Source organism: Ambystoma mexicanum, chromosome 4q, assembly GCF_040938575.1.
Source record: "Ambystoma mexicanum isolate Mex_15411 chromosome 4q, UKY_AmexF1_1, whole genome shotgun sequence".
Classification (NCBI taxonomy): domain Eukaryota; kingdom Metazoa; phylum Chordata; class Amphibia; order Caudata; family Ambystomatidae; genus Ambystoma; species Ambystoma mexicanum.
The window spans coordinates 272,136,906-272,162,390 of record NC_090928.1 but is presented as its reverse complement, the minus strand read 5'-3'; the positions used below and the strand labels follow the sequence as shown (position 1 = coordinate 272,162,390).

At 41.8% G+C, this 25,485-nt stretch overlaps 1 protein-coding gene across 2 annotated transcripts in view; it reads left to right on the top strand.

Moving 5' to 3' along the window:
* Positions 1–25,485, top strand: part of LAMA4 (laminin subunit alpha 4) — a 576,642-nt gene that overhangs the window by 254,682 nt on the left and 296,475 nt on the right. For both annotated transcript variants that reach the window (XM_069607855.1, XM_069607854.1), the window contains exons 10-11: positions 3,951–4,061; positions 24,195–24,306. In XM_069607855.1, the coding sequence (XP_069463956.1) occupies positions 3,951–4,061; positions 24,195–24,306 (223 nt within the window). The remainder of the gene's footprint in view (positions 1–3,950; positions 4,062–24,194; positions 24,307–25,485) is intronic.

The window sequence follows — 25,485 nt, the reverse complement described above, 5'->3', positions numbered from 1 at the left end:
TTCAGCAGCACCTACGCGCGTCCTCGGCTTCTATTCGCTTTCCCACATGTGTCCAATGATTCTCCTGCTGGGGATTCCACACTGATTAATCTGAAGTACAGCGTCTTGGAAATTGCTGCACAGCTTTGAGGAGAACACTGGCCACAGACGCTTCTCGTCTACTGTTGCCTCATTGACTCTATCACAACTATTAGCACCAATGTCATCAGTGCCAATGACAGCGCATGTCTGATTACACATCTTGGTTCTTCAGGTGAACATCACATAGTTGAGGGGCTGGCGTGTTTTCCAACTCCCACCATGGCCGTATGGCCACCGCTGTTGCATCCAGACTATCAGCAAGTGTGGTTAACTACCACTGCCAACTGCAGCACCATCACTACCACCTACAGGGCTGTATTACCCCAGTGGTAGGCATGAATGGTACTCGTACTGGGAGAACAAGTATAGGCAACGGTAGGAATGATACCATTCCCTCAGCTTCCGTTGTTTTGTGATACAAGGCCAGCACCTATTGTACTTTGTTATGGAGATGGCCTTCTTCAGTTTCAATGGTAATAAATCAAACTTGGAAACTAATTGGAATAGCCTGATGAAGTTAGGGGTAAAGTCAACACTGCTAGGGAATGACTGCAGTGGCATAGAAGCTCGCCACTAGAGGGCGTGTGACTCTTATGTCATGGGTGTGGGACCACGTGTCCTTTCCCATTGTTGGGCCAGTCCCCAGAACCAAGGGCTTTGACTTCAATGATTGCAATCACTGCGGAGATTTACAGCTGGCAATTTAGTTAGTCCTATGACTAGAGAGCAACAGTATAAAAGGAATTAACACATTGTTCACCACTAGATGAATAATATCAGTAATAAGCCAAATTAAAGTAGATGGCACAAAATATACAAGTCATTACTGGACCACCATTTCTTTGCAGAAGGCATACAAATTAGGTTTAGGAAATATAATTATAACTGTTCATTTATAACATGCTTAATAGCAGCAAGTGGTTTCTAAGCGCAGGATCGGGATTCGAACCTGTGTTGCGCTGCTTTGTGCTTTCAAGACAAACACATTGCCCCTGAGCTATCCTTCATCACCTTCCATATGAAGGTAATAACCCTTAAAGCAGCTGCACTGGAAATGACCTCAGCCCAGTTACTGGCTGGTGGCCCACTGATAGTATCCTTTCATAGATGGACAATGCTGCCCACTAGTGGTATGTTCCTTTGCCACATTACCAGGGAAAATCGAAGCAGCCGATCAGATACCATGAATGCGGGACTCCACCCTTCCGGAAGCACTGGGTATGCTCAGATGGGCTCCAATGACATCTTGTTCCAGTAGCGCCAATGCTGCCAGTGTCATCCAGTACTGCAAGTCTGCTGCTTTCTATGGGCTGCCTTTTCACTTCTACCTGAAAGCTGCGAATGGACTGATCCACTAGTCTTTTTTGGGGAATACCACAAGACCGTGTCAATATTCTTCTGAAAAATAGTCTGCCATGAACTTCTGCACCATGGCCTCGAATGCTCCCAGAAATGAATCATGACATCCTTCGCTTTTTCTTTCAGACTCACAGTGGGCTCCTAGTACAGCTCCTCGTACATTGGCTGAAAGGGGACATGCCCTTAGGAGCAAACAGATCCCATCCAGCCAATGCATATCATTTGCACTGCGAAGATGACAGGGAGGTCTGAAATGGTGACAAAAAAAGAACACCTTTACGCTTCCTTTTTCGCTTTGCTGTGCAAGCTCAGCAAATTCCGCCTGCCATGTTCGCATGGCGGGCCGTGTTGACAAGGGACTCCTATGGAACTCACCTGCTTTTTGCTGGGGTAAAATGTAAGTGGACATTTACAGAAGCAGGAAAACAGTGTGTCATGGCGCAAATGCTGTTGCATTTGTATGGCAGAGAACATGGGGGAGACGGAAACGCATATTCCGTGCCGTGCCGCACTCCACAATACAAATGCATTACAATCTGGAGTAATGTCAAATTCATGCATGTTTAAATATGCATTTTACACCTGAATTTTACTTGAATCCATAATTAACATGAGCTCCAATATGTCTGCCACCCTGCAAAGCTGATAGACACCTTTGACTGAACCTGTTTTGGGTCTCGCCCCCCAATATTCTTCTCTTCTTACTGCCACGCCAGCCTGGCTTCACATTCTCGTTCACTGCTGCTCCTTGATTTAGGAAACAGTGGGAAGACATTTTGCAACCCTCACTCATAGGCAACTGACCCCGAAGACTGTGGCATGGTTCAATCATACAACAGAGCTCGGTAGTCAAGAAGCACAATCAAAATGCATTGACTGCTCTTTGCCATAAACAATGGAGGCTTGCAGTAACATGAGCAAGGATGAGTTCCACCATGTTACAAGCTGTTGGATCATTTGTCAGAGGGGGCAGGATGCTTTACTATTGAATCTCGAAAAAAGGCATTCGTAGCACTGGAAGTATGAATGAAAAGTGAGCATGTCTCTCCCAGGTCTTTCTGAGTAGCTCAGAAACATCATTCAAGCATCATGGACGCTAAACTGAAGGCTGATGGATGAAAGGTGTTCAATTAACCATAACAACTGGCAATGGCATGGGCAACCCGCAGACCATTGTTTTTCATTCTGCGTTGACGTTACCGAAGGGGAAAGACCATGGACAAATCAGGCATGATCCCCCCCAAAAAGGGAAAGTCAAGCCTTCACTGCTAAGTCACATTCCTTTTGCACGGGACCAGAAGCAATCACAGATGTGTTTTCTTTTTTTTTTTTTTGCAGTGGATTCAATGAATGTCACCAACTTATAATTATCAATAAATAAATATAAAATACAATTTTCTTCTGCCATTCGTTATGTTCTTAATAGAAACACACATCACCCAACAATGTGGGAATCCTCTTCTCCCCTGTTTCGTGTGTGGTTTAGACTTTTTAGTTCCACGGAATGGCCTTGTGCAGGGGAGGAAATGGGCTGCAACTAGACAAAGCTGTGCTCCACTAAAGTTGTTCTTACCAGAGCACTGTTCCATGGGATTTTCATGCCCGAATCACTATAACAGACGTATTTCACATATCAATTTTTTATAATAACTTTAATCCTTCTGATTTTCCCAAACTAGTTGCATGGGGAGATCAATCACTGCTTGACCAGGGCTGGGGTTCCGCCCCTCAACCCCCCAAATCCCTCTGATCACCGACCCCCTCACCACCCGCTCCTACCCGCACAAAACGGGCAGGGGTCCCATAGATTTTGTTTTTCCATTTCCATCACAGGACAGCCTTGTGTAATACTTCAGAATGACTGTCTGTTCGCCAAGTTTTCGTGATGAAGAGTTAATCAGCAAAAACAACTTTATTCAATTGAACAGAGAATGAATGCACCCTTTTCCTTCAACAGAAAGCGTTCCACTAGCTCCCACATGACTAGGAAAAATAAACGCCAATAAAAGGCTAACAAGGCCGCACTGAAACCACCACTCATAGTCAGATCATGCTCTCAGCCAGCTGACAACAGAAGATATCCTTCACGTGCATTGATGCCATTAGAAGAGAAAACGCAATGGCGCCATGCATGCTCTGCAATGGGTTGTATAGAATCAATGGTCGGGTTTACAAATGTTTACAAAAACTATACACATGTATGGAATTATTTCAAAATGATGCTGTATTGTTTCTTTAAATGTACTGTGTAAAAATTCAAAAATAATTGGTTGTTTGAGGCCTGTGTCGCGCGGTGGTCATTTCCGCTTTGCGCCGCCCACTGGACATCTGCACATGGACATGGTGAGACATGCAAAGGATAGACTTCTTGAGTGCAGTGATAGTAATTATTCATTATAGTAGAATCAGCCACCAGGTTCCACCATTAGGCTCAATTTGTTTCATCAAATGGGATTCACATTAATGGTATGCACTTTTGTTTCTTGCATATAATCCACGACCTTTCCCAGGTGAAGCTTTCTGAAAAGAACAATCACTCGGTATTAAGAAAAATCCAGATTGATAATGCTGGGAATGAAACCACAAGTTTGCAGTCCGACCTGGATGCAGTCGCAGAACAGGTCAGTGCACTCGCTGCTAAAATGGTTGATGTTCAGAAGAAGTGTGTTCAGAAGCAAGTCAAATTCCCCATTTTTATTGGTTAAAAATTGTCGAATGAAGTTTTGAATCACTACAGGGCTGCATTGTATGTCTTCTCGTGGTTTGTTGTCATTAGAATCAGTCTCCTAATATCACAGGTGCAAAACCCTGAATCCCACTTGCGCTGCGGTTGAATACCCTCTCATAGGTTACGTGTGTGATTGCAATGTATCACAATGCCTACTCCACCGAATTGGGATATTTCATAATGTAGACTGACACAGCTATCCTACCAGTCCATTACCTCATTCTTCTCATGGAACCGGAAGTGATCTTTTTGTCACAATTCTGGAAGAGTGTCTAACAAAGCTATGGCCAATGCATGTCACTTGCTGTGGACTTGGGCAAACTCTCAACCTTGATTTTAGTACCTTCTCACTTATCTCTACTGTTAACCTCACTCCTTTAATTTGAGCACGTTTGCATTGTGATACAATCATCTCACCTCTTAAGCGATCTCGCGCTTCTTTCTCCTCTTGTATTCCCTGTATATGTTCCTGGGAAAATCTCACTGTCCAGGTCTTCCAATTTACTCTCGGTACTTTTATTACACCACCTCCTTTCCCTGATCTGGATGTTCATCTTCAGGCTTTGAAGCTATGGTGCATGTCTTCCCTCAATTCCCTAAGCCCTTCAAAATCTGCACTGAGATACCTGAAACCGCACCACTGCAAACTATTTTCTTCCACTCCAGTGGCTCTCAAGACCTCCGCCAAGCATACGGATTGCTGCTGGTGGCACACCTAGGAACCCCCTTCCTGAGCTACCTATCTCTTCCAGCACTATTATGAAAGCTGTTACCTCATTAAAGCATGCCTACTTGTCATCTTGTATTGAGACTGTCTGAACACCCAGAAGAAAATATTATGGTGTTTAAGGAGCACTGCTTTCTCTCTCATTGCATCGGGTATACCCCTTCCACCGAGCTCTGTGAGAATCTCTCTAATTTTTTCTATCACAAAATTCCTACTGTTTGGGCTAATCCTTTACCATCTCACTGGATGTTCCCCTGTCTTTTCTTTCTAAACCCTAATCTGTATCCCCGCCCGACGCCTGTTACTCTATTGAAGCACTACCCCCAGCCTGTTCTGCTGTTTTCTCGGCCCTATTTTAAACACCCATTCTGTGTCTGGGTCTATGCCTCTGTCTTTCAAGGCTTTCGTAACACTCCCTTCATGAAGAAACATTGTCTCACCCCTCTTGTCCCTTCTAACTGCCACCTGATATTTATTTATTTTCATACATACATACAGGGAAACAAGCTCTTTTGGTCACAAAGGAAAGATAATATATAGCAAATAAACGAGAGGCAGGGAGGCTTTTTTAATGGGGCGATTTTGAGTGGCATGTGGACCGGGTTTGAGAAGGGGTATATTGCACAGATGCTGGGAAAAATACGGTGCTCAAACTAAGAACAAGTAAGTGTTAGCGGGATGGCAGTCTAGCCAGCTAAGCATGACCTCAACCTATTAAGTTCCAGTTTGCTGGGGAAAAGAGCAGTGAAGGAAGGTGTACGTATTAAGGCTTGAGAGATGAGTGAAGAGGATAGCTAGTGAGGAGGTGGGCTATCAGTTAGCTTTTGAATACATCAATGTGGACCATGTTTCGAACTGCAGAGGAGAGGGAGTTCTAAGCAAGCGGAGAGGGAAGAGTGAAGAGTGGATGCGAGAGAAATCAGAGGGTCGGCGAGGTGCCACAAGGGCAGTGGAGGACGCAGAGCGAGAACTACAAGAGGGTTTGTAGAGGTTGATAGAAGAGGATAGATATGGCAGTGCCTAACCATGGATGGATTTATGCTCTAGTAGGAGACATTTGAATTTGGACATGCTTTGCACAGTTTGCCAGCAAGCTGTTGGCGATAGGAGGAAGAAGGGGCGAAGTGAGGGAGTTCAAAAAGAGTCCTGCTAGCAAAGTTAATAATCTATTCAAGGTGACAGAATGCATAGTTTGGAAGAGCAAAGAGGATACTGGCACAGCAGTCAAGTGTAGAGAATGCAAGAGTGGTTAGGAGTTGTTTGGCAGTTTTGAAGGCAAGGAGGTGCCTGATTTTCCTGATATTTTGGAGGTTGAGGTGAGCTTCCGATGCAGTTTTAGAGATGAAGGTATATCATTTGTGTGAAGGGTCATAGAAAACACCAAGGTTTCTATCTGAATAGGAGTACAGAAGAGTGTCAGGTGGGAACTGGATAGGCAGGGGAAGAGAAGAGAGAGAGGATTTGACAGAAAAGAAAAGCAAATGTGTTTTGGATGAGTTCAATATAAGAGAGTGTGTGGCCATCCAGTATTTAATAGCAGAGAGACAGTCAGAGATTTTGGTAGATAGGTCAGTGGAGAGTTCAGGAAAGGGGAACAAAATGTGGGTGTCATCTACAAAGTGTTGGTACGAAATCCCAAAGGAGGAGATATGTGTCCCCCAAGAGCAGAAGTGTACAGTATGAACAGGAGAGGACCCAGGACAGTGCCTTGAGGAACACAAACAGTAAAAATAGTGAGTTGAGAGGTGTTGTTGTTCCAGAAAACAGAGAATTGTTGAGGTGCCAGGTAGGACTCAACACAGGCAAGTGCTTGATCGTGAATCCCATGCAGAGAGAGACACTATTGAGAAGATCAGAGTGATCAAAGGTACCAAAGGCAGCAGATAAGTCATGGTGGGTTAAGATAGAGGATAGTTTATAATGTTTAGCAGAGAAAAAAAGTTGGAATCATTAATGAAAGCAGTTTCAGTGGAGCAGCAGGAGTGAAAACCATCTTAGATTGGGGTCACGAAGGTTGTGCACATCAAGAAAGCAAGTAAGGTGCTTAAATACAACACTTTCCAACACCTCAGAGTACTGAGGAAGAAGTGACACAGGTCGGAAGTTGTATAAAAAAATCTGGATATCGGTCCACTACTGTTTGCAATTGTTCATCCTACAGAGGTAGTCTGATTTGAATCATTCAAACTAATTCTGGTGCTCCAGGTCAAAGCTCTTGCTACTGAAGAAAAGAGCTGAAAATATGTAAATTGAATAACCTCAGAGACAACGGAGGCAAAAAACCTGGTCACTCTCGTCAAGGGGTTAGCCTCTTACATAGTTTTTTTCAAATAACTCTTATACAAAGTACATAAAAAGATTTTGTGAAGAAAATTATTCAATTTACAGGTCGGAAGTTGACCAGCAGGTTTGGATCAGCTCCTTCATTTTTCAGGAGAGGGATGACCTTGACTGTTTTGAAATTAGAGAGAAAGCAGGCAGAGTCGAAGGACAGGTTGAATAGATGAGCGAGGTGAGAGGCCACGAGGGAGACAATATATTTGACAAGATGATGTCCCAGAGGATCTGATGGGGCACAAGAGGGGTTAGCCTCCATCAGAAGTTCAAGGACTTCCTCAGTGTTGGTATGACTGAAGTGTGAGATAGAGGCAGTGAAAGATGGTAAAGTAGGAGGAGGAAGTAAGAGAAGGGTGAGGCGAGATTCCCTAATTTTGAAGATTTTGGAAGAAAAGTATTCAGCAATGTCACCAGCTGAAAGTGTAGAGCTAATAGTTGTCAGTTTAGGAGGAGTAAGGAGAGCGTTTGCGGAGCCTTGCAGTCATCAAGGATGGTTGTAGTTCGGGCCAATGAGAGAAAGGTAGTCATCTCTTTTGGCACTATCAAAAGAAGACTTGAGAGAGTGAAGGGCAAAGAGAGAGGTATAGTTGCAAGTCCACATAAGAGTGAGAGCACAGAAGTAATCACATGTCAGTGCAGAGACTGTATTCATGGGGAGACTCAAGGTTGAGGACGCTGGTATCTAGGGGTGAAAGTTAGCAGTGGTAAGTGAGAAGAGAAGTCATGAAATAGAGACTGGAAGATGGTGAGTGCACTGACAGTAGAGGAAGGATCTGGAGATATGGAGTAGTGTGGAGTTGAAGGTCAGAGAAGAAGGGAGGAATATCAGAGGGTTTATATTTTCTCTTGGAAATGGGAGTGGTAGGTGGCGAAGGAATGGTTAGAGGGAGGAAACATAATGGTGTTGGATACAACGGAGTGGTCCAAAAGAGATGGCAAGATAGTAGTGTTAGTGGCTGAGTGAGAATTGGAGATGAACAGGAGGCCAAGAGAGTTGCCCTCAGCGTGAGTAGTGTGATGATTCAGGGGATCACATCACTTCTACACAAGGGGCAGCCCTTTCCTGTGAGGCTAGGGAGGTGAGGCTGCTACCTGATAGTCCCCCTTAGGGCTGGTAAAAGGTGGGAGGACCTCACAGGGAGAGACTCTCCCTACGGGGACAAGGACTCCCATTCCATGATGGAACTCCCTAATCCTCCTTCCCTAAAAATGATGAAACCCTTAAGATCTGTGAAGGTTCAGGCTGAAAGTACTACTGATACTCCTCATCACAATGAACACTCAGTCTAACCAGAATTTGCACAGTGAAGGAACTGATATGAGAAGAACATTCATGGAGTCATGCAGAACACTCATGAAAGATACTGGGAAGAGATGGCCCCGAGGAGGCAGGAGGAGTACACAACCAAGCCTGACAATGAACTATGGCACACTGCTGGGGAGGTCCCAGCTCAACAAGATAAAAAGCAAAGAAGGACTCAGTAAAGAGAGCAACATGTGCAAAGCCTGGACAGTCCAATAAATTCAAACCCAGACGCTTGGAGGACGCCAGACGCAGACCAGAAGAGTCTTTCTATAGCCAAGCCAGAGCAAGCTGCACAGGAAGCTGGATTCCATGAGATGGTAGTGTGACCGCGTGGAGGTGGACCGTGTGCTCCCACAACAATGGCAATACTGCCTGCCCTGAATGCCTGCAGAGACACAGCTGGACCACAGAGAGAGAAGAGCAAAGATGAACAATTGTTCACTGGAAACACAGACGTTCGACACCCCAGAAAGAACCAGTGATATGCTCTGACCAAAGTAAAGGTAACAGAAGCTACAGGGGGCCCGTTAGGGGGGTTGGGGCATGTGAAGTAAGTCGCAGGAGTGATTTCACCCATCTCAGTAAATGCACTGAGAATAAGAATTGTGAAGAAAGCTTCAGGAGTGATCTCCCTCATCTAAGTAAGCACATTGAGAAAAGGAATTGTGAAGGAATACTCAGGAGTGAACTCCCTCATCTCAGTAAACACATTGAGAATAAGAGTTGTGAAGAAAACCTCTGGAGTGATCTCCCTTGTCCCAGTAATTTCTCCTAGGATAAGAACAGTTGGGAAGAACACCTTGGAAGGAATCTCCTTCATTTAAGTAACTGTTCCAAAAGTAACCAAAGTGAACAGAGCCTCGGGAGCAGTACGTGGGATAAGATTGTCAAAGGTAGAGATAAAGAGTGTGGTACATCCAAGAGGGCACTCAGACAAGCTTGGAGGGAACAGGACTAAAATAAAGACTCTTGAACATTGCCCCTACGGCTCATCCCTGCAGAACCTAGACATGGGAATCATTGTCCCGGTGCTATCTAGGTTTCATTCTGTTGTTTAGTGGTATTCCTTGGTTCGGTACAGTCAACCCTCTACAACTTGAGAAAGGTAGGTATTTTCTTCTTTCTTTAAATAAAAATCATTCTGAAATGCCACCTCTGTCTCCGACTCCTCACTCCAGCATGCCACAGTAGGTAGGTTATGAATAGAGAGGATAGAGTATACATTGAAAAAAGATTGACGATTAGATTTTTGCAGAGTATTAGGATAAGGATGGTTAAAGTCACCAAAGAGGATGAGGTGATGTGACGGGGAGAGGGAATCCAGGAGGGAATCCAGGAGCTGCCCGAGCTCATCTAAGAATGGTCCAGTGGGGCCAGGAGGTTGATAGTCAGAAATGAAGTGAGTAGAGTGAGGAAGGGCAATAGTTGAGAGTGTACATTCAAAGGAATTAAAAAGGAATCTGGCATTGGAGTCATGTAAGATGTTAAGGCTGAAGGGAAAATAGGTCCCTGATGCCACTGCCTTTTCCCTTCAGACAAGGAGAGAGTGAGAAGGAACGTTTTGAATCATTAAGGGCTGCCAGGGTAGCAGTGTAAGAAGGGGAGAGCCAGGTTTCAGTGATAGCGAGGAAATCACAGAGAGGAGAGCTAAAGTGAAAGCAGTCAGTGATGAAGGAACTATTTTTGCAAACAGACTGTGTGTTCCACAGTGCAATGTTCAGTTGATGCGGCCGGCATGAATAGAGGAGTTTAGTTTCAGAGTAGGAGAGGTGCTGTGGGTAGGTGATAGGAGTGGAGCTGTCTGTTGGCATGTGTTGTTTCTTGGAAGGGGGTTTGTATGGAGATGGTGTAGTGAGAGTGTCGAGTTGTGAGTTTTATGATACTGATAGGAAAGGTGGGGGCTGTAGCGTGATTGGAGGGATGGAGTTAGCTTATTAAATATGCAAAGTGAGTGTCTGAAGAAAGGGGTGTCTATTAAATGACCATCCGCCGTCATCACATTTTCGAAAGAACACCAGGGGAGACTATTATTATTGTCATGCAGAGGCTCCCGTGATTTAACAATAATTGGGCTTTCCTTGACTAACTAAAATCAAAGATGGATTATTATGAATGCCAGGGTTGATTTCAGCTCTGCAACCCAAATTATGTAAGCACACCAACTCAAATCAGCATTTATAATGTAAATCCACAATTTTTAAACTGGAATGCAGTGTGGTTAATACAACATTTTTCACGGCTGCTGTCAGAACCCCCTGTTTGCTACAGTAGATATAATTTGTATGGAAGACACTTGCTTGCATTTTGCCGTACACGATGTTCCTGTTTCAAAAAAGATGCCTGGGTCAACAGAAAAGGGGTTTAATCGATTTTAATAAATAGTTCCAAATTTATTTTACCTAAACCTTTAATCTCTTCAAATGAAAACGTGCTGGTCGCAAGAGTGAAATTTAGTCAGAACTCAGTTACTCCCACTGTGACAAGCCTGAAATGATCTGTAATGTGCATATCCTGCCTAGACAGAAATGGTATTACCCAATTTGATCGAATATTATTGATCGCATGGTACATCTGACCGAATTCAGCCGGTACCATTCGATCGATTTGATTCAATCAAATTGGGTAATACATACCGAATATGGGGAGCAGGGGTGGTGTTTTGGCCTTGGGAGATTACAGGGGTTATCCCCCGCTTCCTGAAGATTGGAGGCGTGGGACAAAAAAAACCAACAAGAAAAAGGGACCCTGCAGCGTCAGATCTGACCCGCGTTAGAGGGACAGAACTGACACTGCAGGGTCATTAGAAGCAGCAGATTTGGAAAAGGTAAGTGGGGGGAATGGGGTGGGATGTATTTGGACGGTGTGGGGATATAGTTTGAGTGAGTTTGGCTGCAGTAGAATTGCATTCACGGCGAAATTGACTACGATCAATTCCGCCACAAACAATTCTGCCAGGGCCAAACAACACGGCCAAACAACACAGATCCCACAGAAATCAGACTACATCATGTCTGTGGTTGAATTGGTTGTAGGTCAACTGGAGGATGTCCACAGGGCATAGTGATGTCGATCCCAAAAATTACTGGTAATTTGAGCCCTCCTTTTTTAGAGATAATGGCTTTGGCTGTAGTATGGGCTGGTCCCAAACTTGGTACAGTTCAAACAAAAGGAAATAAAATGGGCTCTCAATTAACTGAGTTATCTCATAGATATCACATGCACATATTGAACAGGAGAGTAAGGAGGGCTATTCCGGCCGTGTTTACTTAGTTTCGGGCATGATACCCATTTCCCAGTTGATTACTGCTTAGTCAGCATAACAGATTTTTGGTGGTGTATTCCTCTGGAGATAATTCCGTAAACCTCCAGTGATCACTTGGCATTAGCCTTTACAATGAACTTGTCATTAGGTTCCAGAGTAAATTCTGTGGGCCCTTGATATACAATACAAACTGTATAAAATAGGGCATGTAAATGGTCCCCGTGACTCTTGCATTTATTGAGGGTAGTTGGTAATATTTCAAGATAAACATTTAGGACTCAATCGTAAGGATTTGATTTTACCCTTTGAGCACATATCCACTTACATCAGTAAAGCTTTCTATGCCATCAATTATAGAGCAACTGTTGCTGATAAGTCTGCAGCAATCCTTAATAGCCCTCTTTGGTTTGATCAAGATTTCCTTTCAGAAAGGAAGAAATTGAATTGGTTTATTCACAATATTCATAAACTGATCCTTTTGGGTGCAAGGAACACATTTCCTACGCTTAACAACATTATGAAGATTGCCCATAAACATTGATGCAAGGTGCATGAATATATTAGTCCTCTCAGGTAGAATTGGGGGCCTAACAAACAGTTCCAACCAATCTTGTGCACAGGGGCCAGATGTGCTTAAGTATAACTCCATACATGAGTCCACTATTCTCTCTCCCTTGTTTGCATGTTTGATCTCTCACACCAAGCAGCTGGAATGGGGCCATTATGATAGATTCACAAAAACGAAAATAGAAACGATCTGCCTAATTATCAGCCGCTTGCCCTTATGGAATCTTTGGCCAAGATCTATGCAGCAGCCTTCATCGTAATCCAATTTAGCAAACAAGAGTCATAGCAAGGCAATACACTAGAGATAACTGCTTAGCACTCCAACTGCTGACAAATAATTAACACCTGGTGCAGGGGAACCCATTAATTTGCTCCCTCCAATTCCAGGCTTCAACACACAATCAAAGCCCAGGTACAGAGAAACTGCTGTCTCCCCTGTGAGACAGGCACCATTTCTGGTCATACTGCACCCCAGCCACGCACCGGCCCTCTCCCGCCACCATATCCTGGGACGTAATTTCACCAAAATGCCTGGGGTAACAGAAGTGACATCATGCGACCCTTTACCTCTGATGACATCACAGGAAGTGATGTCATTTGACCCCACCCCCAAGTGACATCACGACAAGTGATGGCACACAACCTTTCACCCATTGACAAAATAGGAAATCACATAGCATTGTTCCTCAGCACACTAAGAAGGGTAGGACGTGTCCTTTGAAGGTTGAATTCATGTGAGTAGGGCATGGGGTTCTGTGATGCCAAGAGGCTGGTGAAGATTTAGAGCATTACTGTCCTCACCCAAAGAGCTGTCAGACTATTTGAACTGCAGGTGCTGCGCTCAATGGATCAATAAATATGCGTAATTCAAATATAAGAGTGTTGCCCTGATCACGTCATTCATAGGCTCCTGGGTTCCCAGAGAGATAAGGGAGGAGATGTGTTAGGGCCGTACAATGATTTGGGATGTGAGGAGCAGAGGTGATGCCAATAAATGTGTGTATAAGGGCGAGGCGCTGTCTGCGTGTGCCACAATGTCTGGTGTAATGAGGTGGCCCATTGTATTATCCAAGCAGAGTTAACCTCGCTATTCACACTTTGATCAGGTTCCAATGCAGGGGGGGACATCACATGGTGGTTAGGAATATTTACTTGTTAGAGAAATGTATCATGGTAACAATGTACCTGGTTGTCAATCAATTCCTGAGTTTCGTCATGATGATGTAGTAGGTCATGTGTCTAAAAAAGATGTAACTCCTTTGGGTGACGAGAGCTCTGTGTTAGTTTGTTTCTACAGGACCACCTGACACTTTTTGCATGTCATAAAACTTTGTTTTCCTTGCAAACGTTGCATTGATTGTTTGGCATACATGGAATTGTTTTTTATCGTTCACTTTTAGGTCATTCACCTATATTATATACTTGAATAATCCAAACTGGGAGTATAATGGTGTTATACATGTCAGAATATAAAAGGGTTATAAAAGCGTGCTTTATCTTGGTGTTTGAGTATCATAAAATACCATGCCAGTATGTCGTTTTTATTGGGACTCAATGAATTCTGATCAAGTCCTCCCACTTCTCCTAGTCTACCAGAAAGAAGTAAAACAAAATGACAAAGGGAGTGAGACCACATAAATGCAGCTCCCATGTTAGGACTCCAAAGTGTTGGATACACTTTCAGATACCTTGTGGTATGCTGCCTTCAAATGTTCGCTACAGCTCCAACTAGTTCCAGCCACTATGAGTGCTCCCCTGGGAGTTAAGTCTTTCTCATGTGGGCTCAGTGGCTTGATCAAGTCCTCTAGATGGTTCTGTTCAAAAATTGATTTTCTCAGACTGACCTCTTCTGGGTAACCCCAAGAGCATGAACTTTGGTGGAGACTCCCAACTGCATCTCCTGCTCCTACAGTACAAATGAAAGTACTGGCCAAGGTCTTGGATCTTCTAGAAGCCCTTGTAATGATCCTGGGTCCCTCTGTACACTGAAACTCCCACAGCCACCAGAGTTGGTTCTCGGAGAAAGGTTTCCACAGCAAGGCAGTCAGGCCTCAGAAACTGGTCCTACCTCACTGTTTCCAGGAATATTGTATGATGTGGACCTGGCTTCTCCAACTCTGGGAACAGTTCAGTGGCAAAACAGGGAGACCGTTATTTACAGGGTAGCCGGTTCCAGACAAAACTTCTTACCATGCACGAAGAGGTCATTCAGGATAACCCACTCAAGGCAAATTATTTTTTTTCGCCCAGATTCCAGGAATGTTACAAGTGGGCCATCTAAGTGCAGGCCTTCTTAATGCCCCATTCTAATTCTAGGTGTAAGAACAATAACCAATTAAATCGGATACGTAGCATGTTCCCCACCTCTTATCACACCATTACATCACTTCATCATCTTGGTAGTCATAGTAAAGACTCCGTCCCCTAATCTAAGGCCCCAATTATTTTCAGTTTGTATTTTGCAGACATCTAAGTTTATGTGAATCAGTCATATGCCTTCCATCTGAAACCTGGCAAAAATAATCTCCAGTGTTTGGCCTACATGGATGATATTATTTTGTTCTGCAAAACCCAAATTTGTCTTTAGCTTTCAGACAACATAGAGCATCTTGCAGTGGATAATGATGCCGATATCAACATTGAAAAAAAGCAATGTCATGATTTTCAACTATACTCATAAAAAGATTGGATACAATTGGCACATGGATGGGATAAATCTTCAGGATATAACTACATTTTAATATTTGGACAGACTAATTGATGGAAAGTAGGTTGTTCAGACCATCAGTCTGATTATTTCAAAAATATTACAATGTATGAATACTCTGATTTCCGTTGATTAAATAAAATTTAAGATACAGTTGATAGGTTCTTATCCAAGTCTACAAAACCAGGGTTACGGTTATAGCTTGATATAGAGCAGGAATGTGGGCAGTGGGCTTAACGCAGTTGTGTAAATTCGGGGAGAAACTATTTTTTTATGGATTATTTGTTAATCAAACTGGTGCTAATTCCATGGCAGGCGATTTCCAGAGCAATTCAATTTGTATTGAAAATAATTTGCTAAAATCTGAATGATATTTTGAGTTATCTTAAAATTAAATTGCGTATCGCTTCCTCAATCTTAATTCCAAATATTCTAAACTACTTAAATGACTTCCTACCCTGGACCACAAAATCTATTTTTGATGGAAGTGGTTTACCTACTAAATAGGAGGTAGAGCTAGAGTGCGAGAATGGTATTTTAAGGTTGTTTGATCTTGTCTCATTCAACGGTGTCTCCTTACAGAATTCCACAGCGCGACACAGTGCATCCACACTTGAGCATATTTCCCTGTAGACATCACAGTCAAGAGTTTATGAAATTACATCTGGATCAGCTACTTCTGCTGACGTTGTGGGAACTGCACAGAAAATGTAATTCCTCCAGTAGCGGGAATCTGTAATGCGCATGATGAGGCTGAGACCGTTACCCATGTTTTTATTGAGTGTACATGTTTGGACTCTCATGGAAGAGCATCAGGCAAAGCTTTGTATTTAGAGAAAAGTTCTTACCAAGAAGCAATTAAGAACAGAAAATGAGAGGGTGTGAAGAATTCCTTGATACTTGCTGCTATTTGTATGTAATGTGCACATTTGTAAACATATTATTTACTATGTTTAATTAACTTAATAATGCAAAATGTATATTGATTAAATATTAATAGTTGTTATAAACCATTAAAATAATCCATTCTAATGAAGGTGATACAGACATGCCTACTTTACATAGGCCAACTAGACCAGTTGTCCAAATAAACGTAAGGACTTGATCCCACTGAGCCCTGAATGGGGCAAAAGAGGCTCGAACACATTGGATCTGAAATGGAAAACATGATCCATTGCCTCCCCCCCCCCGCCTTATAGAATAAGCCTCCACTCTTTGCCCCCTCTCCTACCTTCTTCATCAACATCAGACCGATCACACCTAAGGTTTGAAAACTGGGCGTTAGCTGAGGAGCGGATGTCAGCAAGAACTCACAGGATGAGACACTTGATGAAGAATACTTGTGCTGACACAGATCCATCTCTTCATCTGGCAAGAATGCCACTCAATGGTATATGTCACCGAGTCATCTTGAAGCTGGTCTGATGTAATGCCCTGTGAAGGGGCCTCCCTGCCTACCAAAGAGAAGAATGCAGACAGTCCAAAATGCTGTAGGAAGACCCATCTTCGGAATGAGACAAAGCAAACTGGTCACCAGCCACCGCGTAACATCCACCGGCTGCCCATGCGGCGCAGGATCTGCTTCCGAATCCGGTTCTTCGCGTACAAATGACGGGACAAAACAAAGAAAAGTGAAACCCCACTTCTCATAAGAACCCCATGACGATCCCAAAACCTAGAAGCTGTGGTGAGAGAGATTTTGCAGCAATGTCTGCCTGTTTGCAGATGTCCTGATGCACACAAACAATCTCAACACTTTCAGAGCAAGCCTCACAAAAGCTTCTTGTGCGAGCAGACCCTGAAATCTGAGAGTAGACAGTACACAAATACACTGCTGAAGGGAGAAAGTCCTAGACATCAAACACATTTAAGTAGTTAAAGTGGAAGCGTGCAGTGGCATTCTGCATACTCGGAAACTGTGCAGGATTGGAAAACAGGAGGATGGTCAAACTGGCAACAATGATTGTACAAGCTCAGCAAACAGCAGGATTACTAGAACTAGAAATATAATGCAATAATGCGAACAGACAATGTATTGGATTTTTCAAATTGGGAGTATGTTGGGGCTTTTACTGGGAGAGTCATTTTTGGTCATTCTTGGAATATACCAGAACATCATACTTGGAGTATAATGACATGACATTGTCAAATTTGGAAAATACTTGAACCATACTAACTGGAAAACATCTGCATTTGTCCAACTGGGAACACCACTGGACTGTGAAAGCGAATATATACTAAAGTGTAATGGAGCATATAAAACAAAGAGTAAGTTGGCTTTGTAAAAACTGTGGGCCTGATTCATGGAATGTTTTGCACGGTGCAAAGGGACTTTCCACTGGTGCAAAGTGACTTTGCACTGCCCGCACATCCGCTGATTCGTGGTGCAGTGCAAAGTATCGTTTTGCCATGCAAAGTCACTTTGCACTGCAAGAGTACACTTTGCACTGCTTCATGAATCAGGGTGGAGCAGTGCAAAGTGTATTTCTGCCGTACAAAGTGACTTTGCACAGCAAAAAGACACTTTGCACAGTTCCATGAATCAGGGTTTGTGTCGGCAGTGCAAAGTCGCTTTTCAGCAGTGCAAAAGATTCCATGAATCGAGCCCTGTGTGTATATTGCCAACGACAAACTATGATATTTTGGGGTTTTCAGAAATGTCTTTATAAGGAAATGTCTTTATCTATAAAGACATAATATATAAAGACATTTCTTTATCTCAAGCAAACACTGCTTTGGGTCAGTGGAGTGATTGGTTCTGTGCTGAGTTTAGCAATGGCGGACAAGCAGATATGCATACATTTTAAGGCCGGAGCAATGACCATATTTGTGCTGTTGTTGGTTCTAGTGCTTACACCGGGGCAGATGCTGTTTTTATGCCACGGCTTGATCCAGCCATACTTGGTTGTTGATTAGATGTAATCAGTGAACTGCGCCAATTATCAATGATACAGTAACAGTTGGGTTATATTTTTAATTCCCTTCCACAGCCTGACACGTGTTTCGAGCAAGGCTCTTTTTCAAAGGCTGTACAAAATAGCATATATACAACCAATAATACATTCATAAATGAATTTACAACATACCAATGTAGCAAACATCAAGGGGTTACAAGGGGATTAGCCAAAAAAAGGAAAAATTATAATTGTGTGTGATGTAATGCCATATCATTGGATTTAAAAGAACATTTCATAAAATAAAACATTTTCCATGCAACCAATTACCGTTCAATAAGAAGATCCATCCGATTACAACCCAGTAAAAAGGATGACAAAACAAAAAATATAAAAGATTAGGTGTGTGCGGTGGAGAACAACCATAGATAAAATAATGTATTGAATCAACTAAATAGATCAAAACTGACTAGTTATATTTACCGTTGAACTTGTCCGAAAAGAAACTCTACGGCAAGAAAATAAGTTAGTAAAGATTAGCTATTAACATATACGTTCAAAGACAACCAATTTAACCACATTAATTATGAAAATTGATAGAAAACAAAATCATGATTACCTTAGTATTACTTGCAGTTGCAATGACCATTATATAAATACTGCAAAAATCCACGTATAAAAAGGAAATGTTACCCGTAGATTACACCACACAACCAGTTCAGAACGAGTCACGAATCCATTGTCAATGGGTGATTGGCAATTAGCAAGAGAAAAAGAAGGAAACAGGCTCTAAGTTAGATAAAACCGACTAATTGGAATACAGGGATCGTATCAAAAGAGCAGGCGTGCCTCTTACCAGCCTTCCGGCAACAACAGTGTACAAGGAAAAGCGCACGCGCGTGATACTACGCGTATAGTTAAAAGGAAAAACTAGATCGTATCGGCAACCACATGACAGAGCAAACAGCGGCGGCCATATTAGGTGAGGAAGAGGGCCGGCTCTAGTAAAACGATAATCTCTCGAGCCATATTTAACACCTTAGAATTTGCCAACAATTTATAGGAATAACACAATTATATTAAATGCTTTTCCATGAATAATTACGTAATGATAAATTATAATAAAAATTACCACCCCGAAAATAGTGAATACAGGTTATGCGGTGACACACAGCCTGTCGGTGCTACTGAATTTAAGTAATCACTTTAGGCTCAATTAGATTAAATACATTCCAATTCATCTGACACATTTACTAAGCCGATAATAAAAAAAAAAATAATCTTAACGGTCTGAAAGAATATGTTATCACAGGTTGTACATTCAACCGCACACACCCATTAATACAACACGGGACATGCTTAAAACAGATAAGTTCCCATTTCAATAAGAATTCCAAATACAATTAAGTAACAAAAAGAACACGATAATCAGGTGTAGCTACCCAAGTGTCAGTGGCACAAAACCAGCTTTAAATATGAATTAGAGTCATAAAAAAACATGAAATTCATGATCGGAATTGAGTCCACGGTTTACCAATCTATGTTTACAAATAAGTCTTGCCTCTAGTTGTCTAAGTCTAAGTTCCATATTGCCACCTCTTTTTAAGGGGCGTATTTGAGACAACCCAATAAATTTTAAATCCTTAAAATCATCCAGTTGATGTAGAGTCTGCCAATGCAATGCCAATGGATATTTGGCATCCTGTTTATGCAGAGAGGCCAAATGCTCCCGAATACGAATTTTGAGTGGCCTAATGGTACTCCCAACATAAAATAAGCCACAAACACATATAATGCAATACACCACAAACTTGGTGTTGCAATTAATAAACAAATTAATTACATGTTTACCTGTTGTGCCAAAATCAAGCTTCACAGATTCAAATGTATGTGAACACATATTGCAGTTCCCACATTTGTGAAACCCATTCAAGCGCCCTTGATCTAACCATGTTCTAGCAGTAAGTGTTGGTGCCATAAAAGACGGGCATAAGAGATTTTTAAGAGTAGGGGCTCTACTAAAAATTATTGAAGGGTTAGGTTCCAATAGTTTGGTGAGATCCTTGTCTAGGTGGAGTAAGTGGCAATGACGTTTTAGTATAGCATACACCTCATTGCTATCACTGGTGTATCTAGTAATCAACTTGATTTTATTAGAACTCATGTTAGCTGAGTTTGTTCTAGTTTTAGGTTTGAGTAAATCAGCCCTCTTCATACTGGACACTTCACGTTCAACCTTAGCAAGGAGGTTTGGTTGATACCCCCGTTGTACAAATTGGTCACGTACAAACAATTTATCCGCTTCAAAGTCATCATGAAGGGAGCAATTCCGTTTCGCTCTAATGTATTCACCTTTCGGAATATTGTTGATAACAGAACGTTTATGAGAACTAGATGAATGTAAAACTGCATTAACCGAAGTGGGTTTACGAAAAGTTTTAGTGATAAAGCCCATGGGGGACTTGGAGATATTCAAATCAAGAAAATCCACAGAATCATTTGAAAAATGATGTGCAAATTGCAAACCCCATTTGTTGACATTTAAAAAATTTACAAATTCATTTAGTTCAGCAACATTGCCAGTCCAAATCATAAAAACATCATCAATATATCTTTTCCAAAGATAAATCAAGGGTGAAAAAGCATTATTATGAAACACATATTGTTCTTCAAATTGGTGCATAAATATATTCGCCACCGAGGGAGCAAAGCTAGCTCCCATTGCAATACCAATCAATTGTTGGTAATAAGTATCATTGAAAAGGAAAACATTATTTTGCAGAGCAAAAAGAAGAAATTCTTTGATCATTTCAATGTGAAGATGGTATGATGCTGATTTGTGTCGGAAAATATAGGTAATGCTAGCAATTGCTTTATGGTGGTCAATAGAAGTATATAATGATTTAACATCAAGTGTGACCAATAATATTTCAGAAATACAAGGCAATTGTGCAAGAATCTCAAGAATGTGCATAGTGTCTCGTAAATATGTAGGTGTAGAATGAACCAAAGGAGCAATGCATTCATTAATATACACTGATATAGGTTCCAAAATTCCACCCTGGCCACTGATAATGGGTCTACCTTCAGGTATCCTGTCAAACGGCTTATGAATCTTAGGTAAAAAATAGGCAGTTGGCATTGTGGGTTGGTCAGAAACCAGGAAACATTTTTCCACATCTGTAATAATTCCTAATTTATACCATTTATCGATTAAAGAGTGAACTTTGTTACGTATATAGGCAATAGGATTGTTTATCAAAATGGCATAGCAACCTGGAGTGTTCAAATGGTCGAGTGCCATAGAAATATAATCTACTTTATCCATAATCACAACGTTACCGCCTTTATCCGCCTCCTTAATCACCAACGAATCATTAGATGCTAATTTATGAAGGGCGGAACGCTGTGCAACTGATAAATTAGAATGTGTAAAATGAGAACGAGAAGAGCAACGATCAGCTAATGTGTGAATATCATTAGTCACAACCCGATGAAAGGTATCTATAACATTGTCATCTGAAAAAGTAGGAGTAAATTTAGATTTATTTGCAAATTCTTTAATTGACAAGTTGCGATGCTGAATATCTAATTCTTTCATGGTGTCAAGAAGATTAGATTCACTGTCAGACATTGACTCATCAATAGACATAAGTATGTGTGTGCTCATCATTATTTTTTTTTTTTATTATCGGCTTAGTAAATGTGTCAGATGAATTGGAATGTATTTAATCTAATTGAGCCTAAAGTGATTACTTAAATTCAGTAGCACCGACAGGCTGTGTGTCACCGCATAACCTGTATTCACTATTTTCGGGGTGGTAATTTTTATTATAATTTATCATTACGTCATGGAAAAGCATTTAATATAATTGTGTTATTCCTATAAATTGTTGGCAAATTCTAAGGTGTTAAATATGGCTCGAGAGATTATCGTTTTACTAGAGCCGGCCCTCTTCCTCACCTAATATGGCCGCCGCTGTTTGCTCTGTCATGTGGTTGCCGATACGATCTAGTTTTTCCTTTTAACTATACGCGTAGTATCACGCGCGCGCGCTTTTCCTTGTACACTGTTGTTGCCGGAAGGCTGGTAAGAGGCACGCCTGCTCTTTTGATACGATCCCTGTATTCCAATTAGTCGGTTTTATCTAACTTAGAGCCTGTTTCCTTCTTTTTCTCTTGCTAATTGCCAATCACCCATTGACAATGGATTCGTGACTCGTTCTGAACTGGTTGTGTGGTGTAATCTACGGGTAACATTTCCTTTTTATACGTGGATTTTTGCAGTATTTATATAATGGTCATTGCAACTGCAAGTAATACTAAGGTAATCATGATTTTGTTTTCTATCAATTTTCATAATTAATGTGGTTAAATTGGTTGTCTTTGAACGTATATGTTAATAGCTAATCTTTACTAACTTATTTTCTTGCCGTAGAGTTTCTTTTCGGACAAGTTCAACGGTAAATATAACTAGTCAGTTTTGATCTATTTAGTTGATTCAATACATTATTTTATCTATGGTTGTTCTCCACCGCACACACCTAATCTTTTATATTTTTTGTTTTGTCATCCTTTTTATTGGGTTGTAATCGGATGGATCTTCTTATTGAACGGTAATTGGTTGCATGGAAAATGTTTTATTTTATGAAATGTTCTTTTAAATCCAATGATATGGCATTACATCACACACAATTATATTTTTTCCTTTTTTTGGCTAATCCCCTTGTAACCCCTTGATGTTTGCTACATTGGTATGTTGTAAATTCATTTATGAATGTATTATTGGTTGTATATATGCTATTTTGTACAGCCTTTGAAAAAGAGCCTTGCTCGAAACACGTGTCAGGCTGTGGAAGGGAATTAAAAATATAACCCAACTGTTACTGTATCATTGATAATTGGCGCAGTTCACTGATTACATCTAATTTACTGTTTACTGAGGGTTCTTGGTCCTGGCACCCTCACACTTTCATGCTGAACGCTGCCTTTTCAAATTTCTAATATTGAGCAATAGCGCTGGTTGTTCAAATAGGCCTTCGGACCACATTGTTCTATCATACTTGGTTGTTGTACATGGGCTGCAGAGACCAATACAAGTGCAGTGGCATAATTTGTGCTGACAGGGATTATGTGGGAGTTAAGCGAAGCACAAAAAAACAGATTTGTGCTATCTGGTCCTTGTTTTGGATTGTCAATACATGCACATCATGGGTTTGGGTCAATGCAAAAAAACTGATAACGAACTATGGTCATTTCACTGGCACTCAGACCAGCACCAATCCGGTCATCCCTCCAACAGTAAAACATGTCAGAAATGGCATCAATTCCATGGTGCTACCACAACTAATGTAAACCAGGTTTTGTGAGAGGTGCTGTCAGGGGCCACGCCTGATTGGTTGCTATTGGCTTGCAGGCTTACTGCGCAACTATATGACACTACTTCAAATTGGTATTTGACTGCTCTGTGCACTGCAGGCTGTTTCTCTGATGCTCACCCAGACCCACAGTGGAGAGCAGTGCCCCTCTTTTTTCTGGCTTGGCAATAGAAGGTAAAAGCTTCTGGAAGAGGGCAGTCAAGGCTGGGCAATGATGGTTCACTGAACATAGTGGAAACCACCCAGGATATGGCAAAGGGGCATGACAGAAAATGGAAATGATGTGCAAAGTGGCCATAATGTGAATTAACATTATAATGGATGCTGTAATTAACCAAAAGGGCATGATGGAGAATTACAATGAACTGTACATTGTGCATAATCTAATTTGATAACTAGTAATGGTGAGCTATGGGATTATACTGGACACTGGTCATGATGTGCTAACTGGGCATAATGTGAACTTCACATAGTCTTCTTGATGAGTTTAAACATACTTACCTAAAAAAACAGAGCATGTTTTTCATCAAACTATTTGCCGTTTTCACTTTAATTAATCTTGTTGTTAGCAGTTAGTGTGTTTTCTATTAACACATGCTAAACCTGTGCGATGGTATCCTTTTTTTAATTCGTATTTGTGGACCATGAATTCTGTTTGAATTCTTGCAAGTGCACCAGGCAAATATTTTGAAACCTATTTTAAAACAGACGTGCAAAGATGTACAGGTCAAACGTCCACAAGCTGCTGCATACACATACATATTTATAAATATACATGTACACACAAAACAGACGCATGGTACACAGGATCTGAATTTTAATTTTCTGCTGTTATGGTTTATTCCTAGGCAAATCAAGCAAAGACCAGAAGCCTGCTGCTACAGAAGGAAACCATGGCAACCATTAACCGTGCTACTCGGATCGCAGAGCGAGTCAATGATGCGGAGAACAGCATCCAAGGTAAATAGATTTCTTGCTGGGTCACTTTAATGTGAAGGATACGTTCATGAAACTGCTGCTGTGACAATGTCTCCACATCTCATGCTACAGCAGAGCGAGGAAACCGGGAGCAGGATTCACCCAAATGTAATGATGGAGGATAACAAGGGCAACGAACCAGTCAGACCCATCCCTGCTTCCTGGAGTGTTGCAAATCCCCGTGTTGCTCTTGCGCCCCCCTCGCGCACCGCAGTCCTGAAGAGTTTCCTCGACCGGATAGTGTACGTGTCAAACTTCAAACTGAATGTGTTTTACTCCCAGGCAAGGAGGAAGGCCTCATTTAGCTCGAATGATTTTGCAATTTAGCGGAGTGCTTGCTCCGTCTTGAGGTGTGATTTCATGATTCTGTGCGCCCGCCTCTCCATTACAGGTGGACGGTTACCGAGCCACGGTGCCCGGGAGGAGCCATGCGTCGAGGTCACTTCAGCATCTGAAATTACTTTAAAAAAGCAGTCTTTAGCAAATCGAGCTTCTTCCAAAATGGCCGCTACTGTGCAGGGACATTGCTGCAATCAGGTACTTACGAATAGCTGCCTAGAGAGCAAGCAGGGGAGCCATTTTGGGCCAAAAAGCCTATTGTCTGGCCTCGAAGTAAGCGAGAAGAGGAACCAATGTGGCACTTTGTTTGGGCAGCATACATTCTTGCACTGGCCACTGCGTTGAAATATTGTTGATTTTTTTTAGGTATATGAAGAAAGACTGGGGGGTTCAACCCTCAGTGTGAACGTGAACGAGTGGTGTAGATCCCTGCCTCACAAGTTCGTTTATGAGAGTGAAGTCATCATGAATCATCCAACGAAATACCTGGCCAATAAATTAGGCTACTCTGGAATTTGAATAATTATTTTATAGAAAGTATTACTTTTCAGGCAGTAAGGATCAATTAGCTGGATATATCAGTTCTTTAATCCATGCCGCTGTATGGGTGCATTTACAATCCTGCAGATTATTTTAGGCATATCAAATGTCACTTACTAGACCTGTTGTGATGAAAGTTAAATCGAAATCTGGCAGGCTGTGATTGTCTAGTGACCAGCAAAAGCACAAGGGCCCTATTACTAAAAGAGTCCACTCTTTGGAATTGAAAGTCCATAGCGGACCCTAGACCACTTCTCTCGTACACATGCGCAGAAGCGTTTC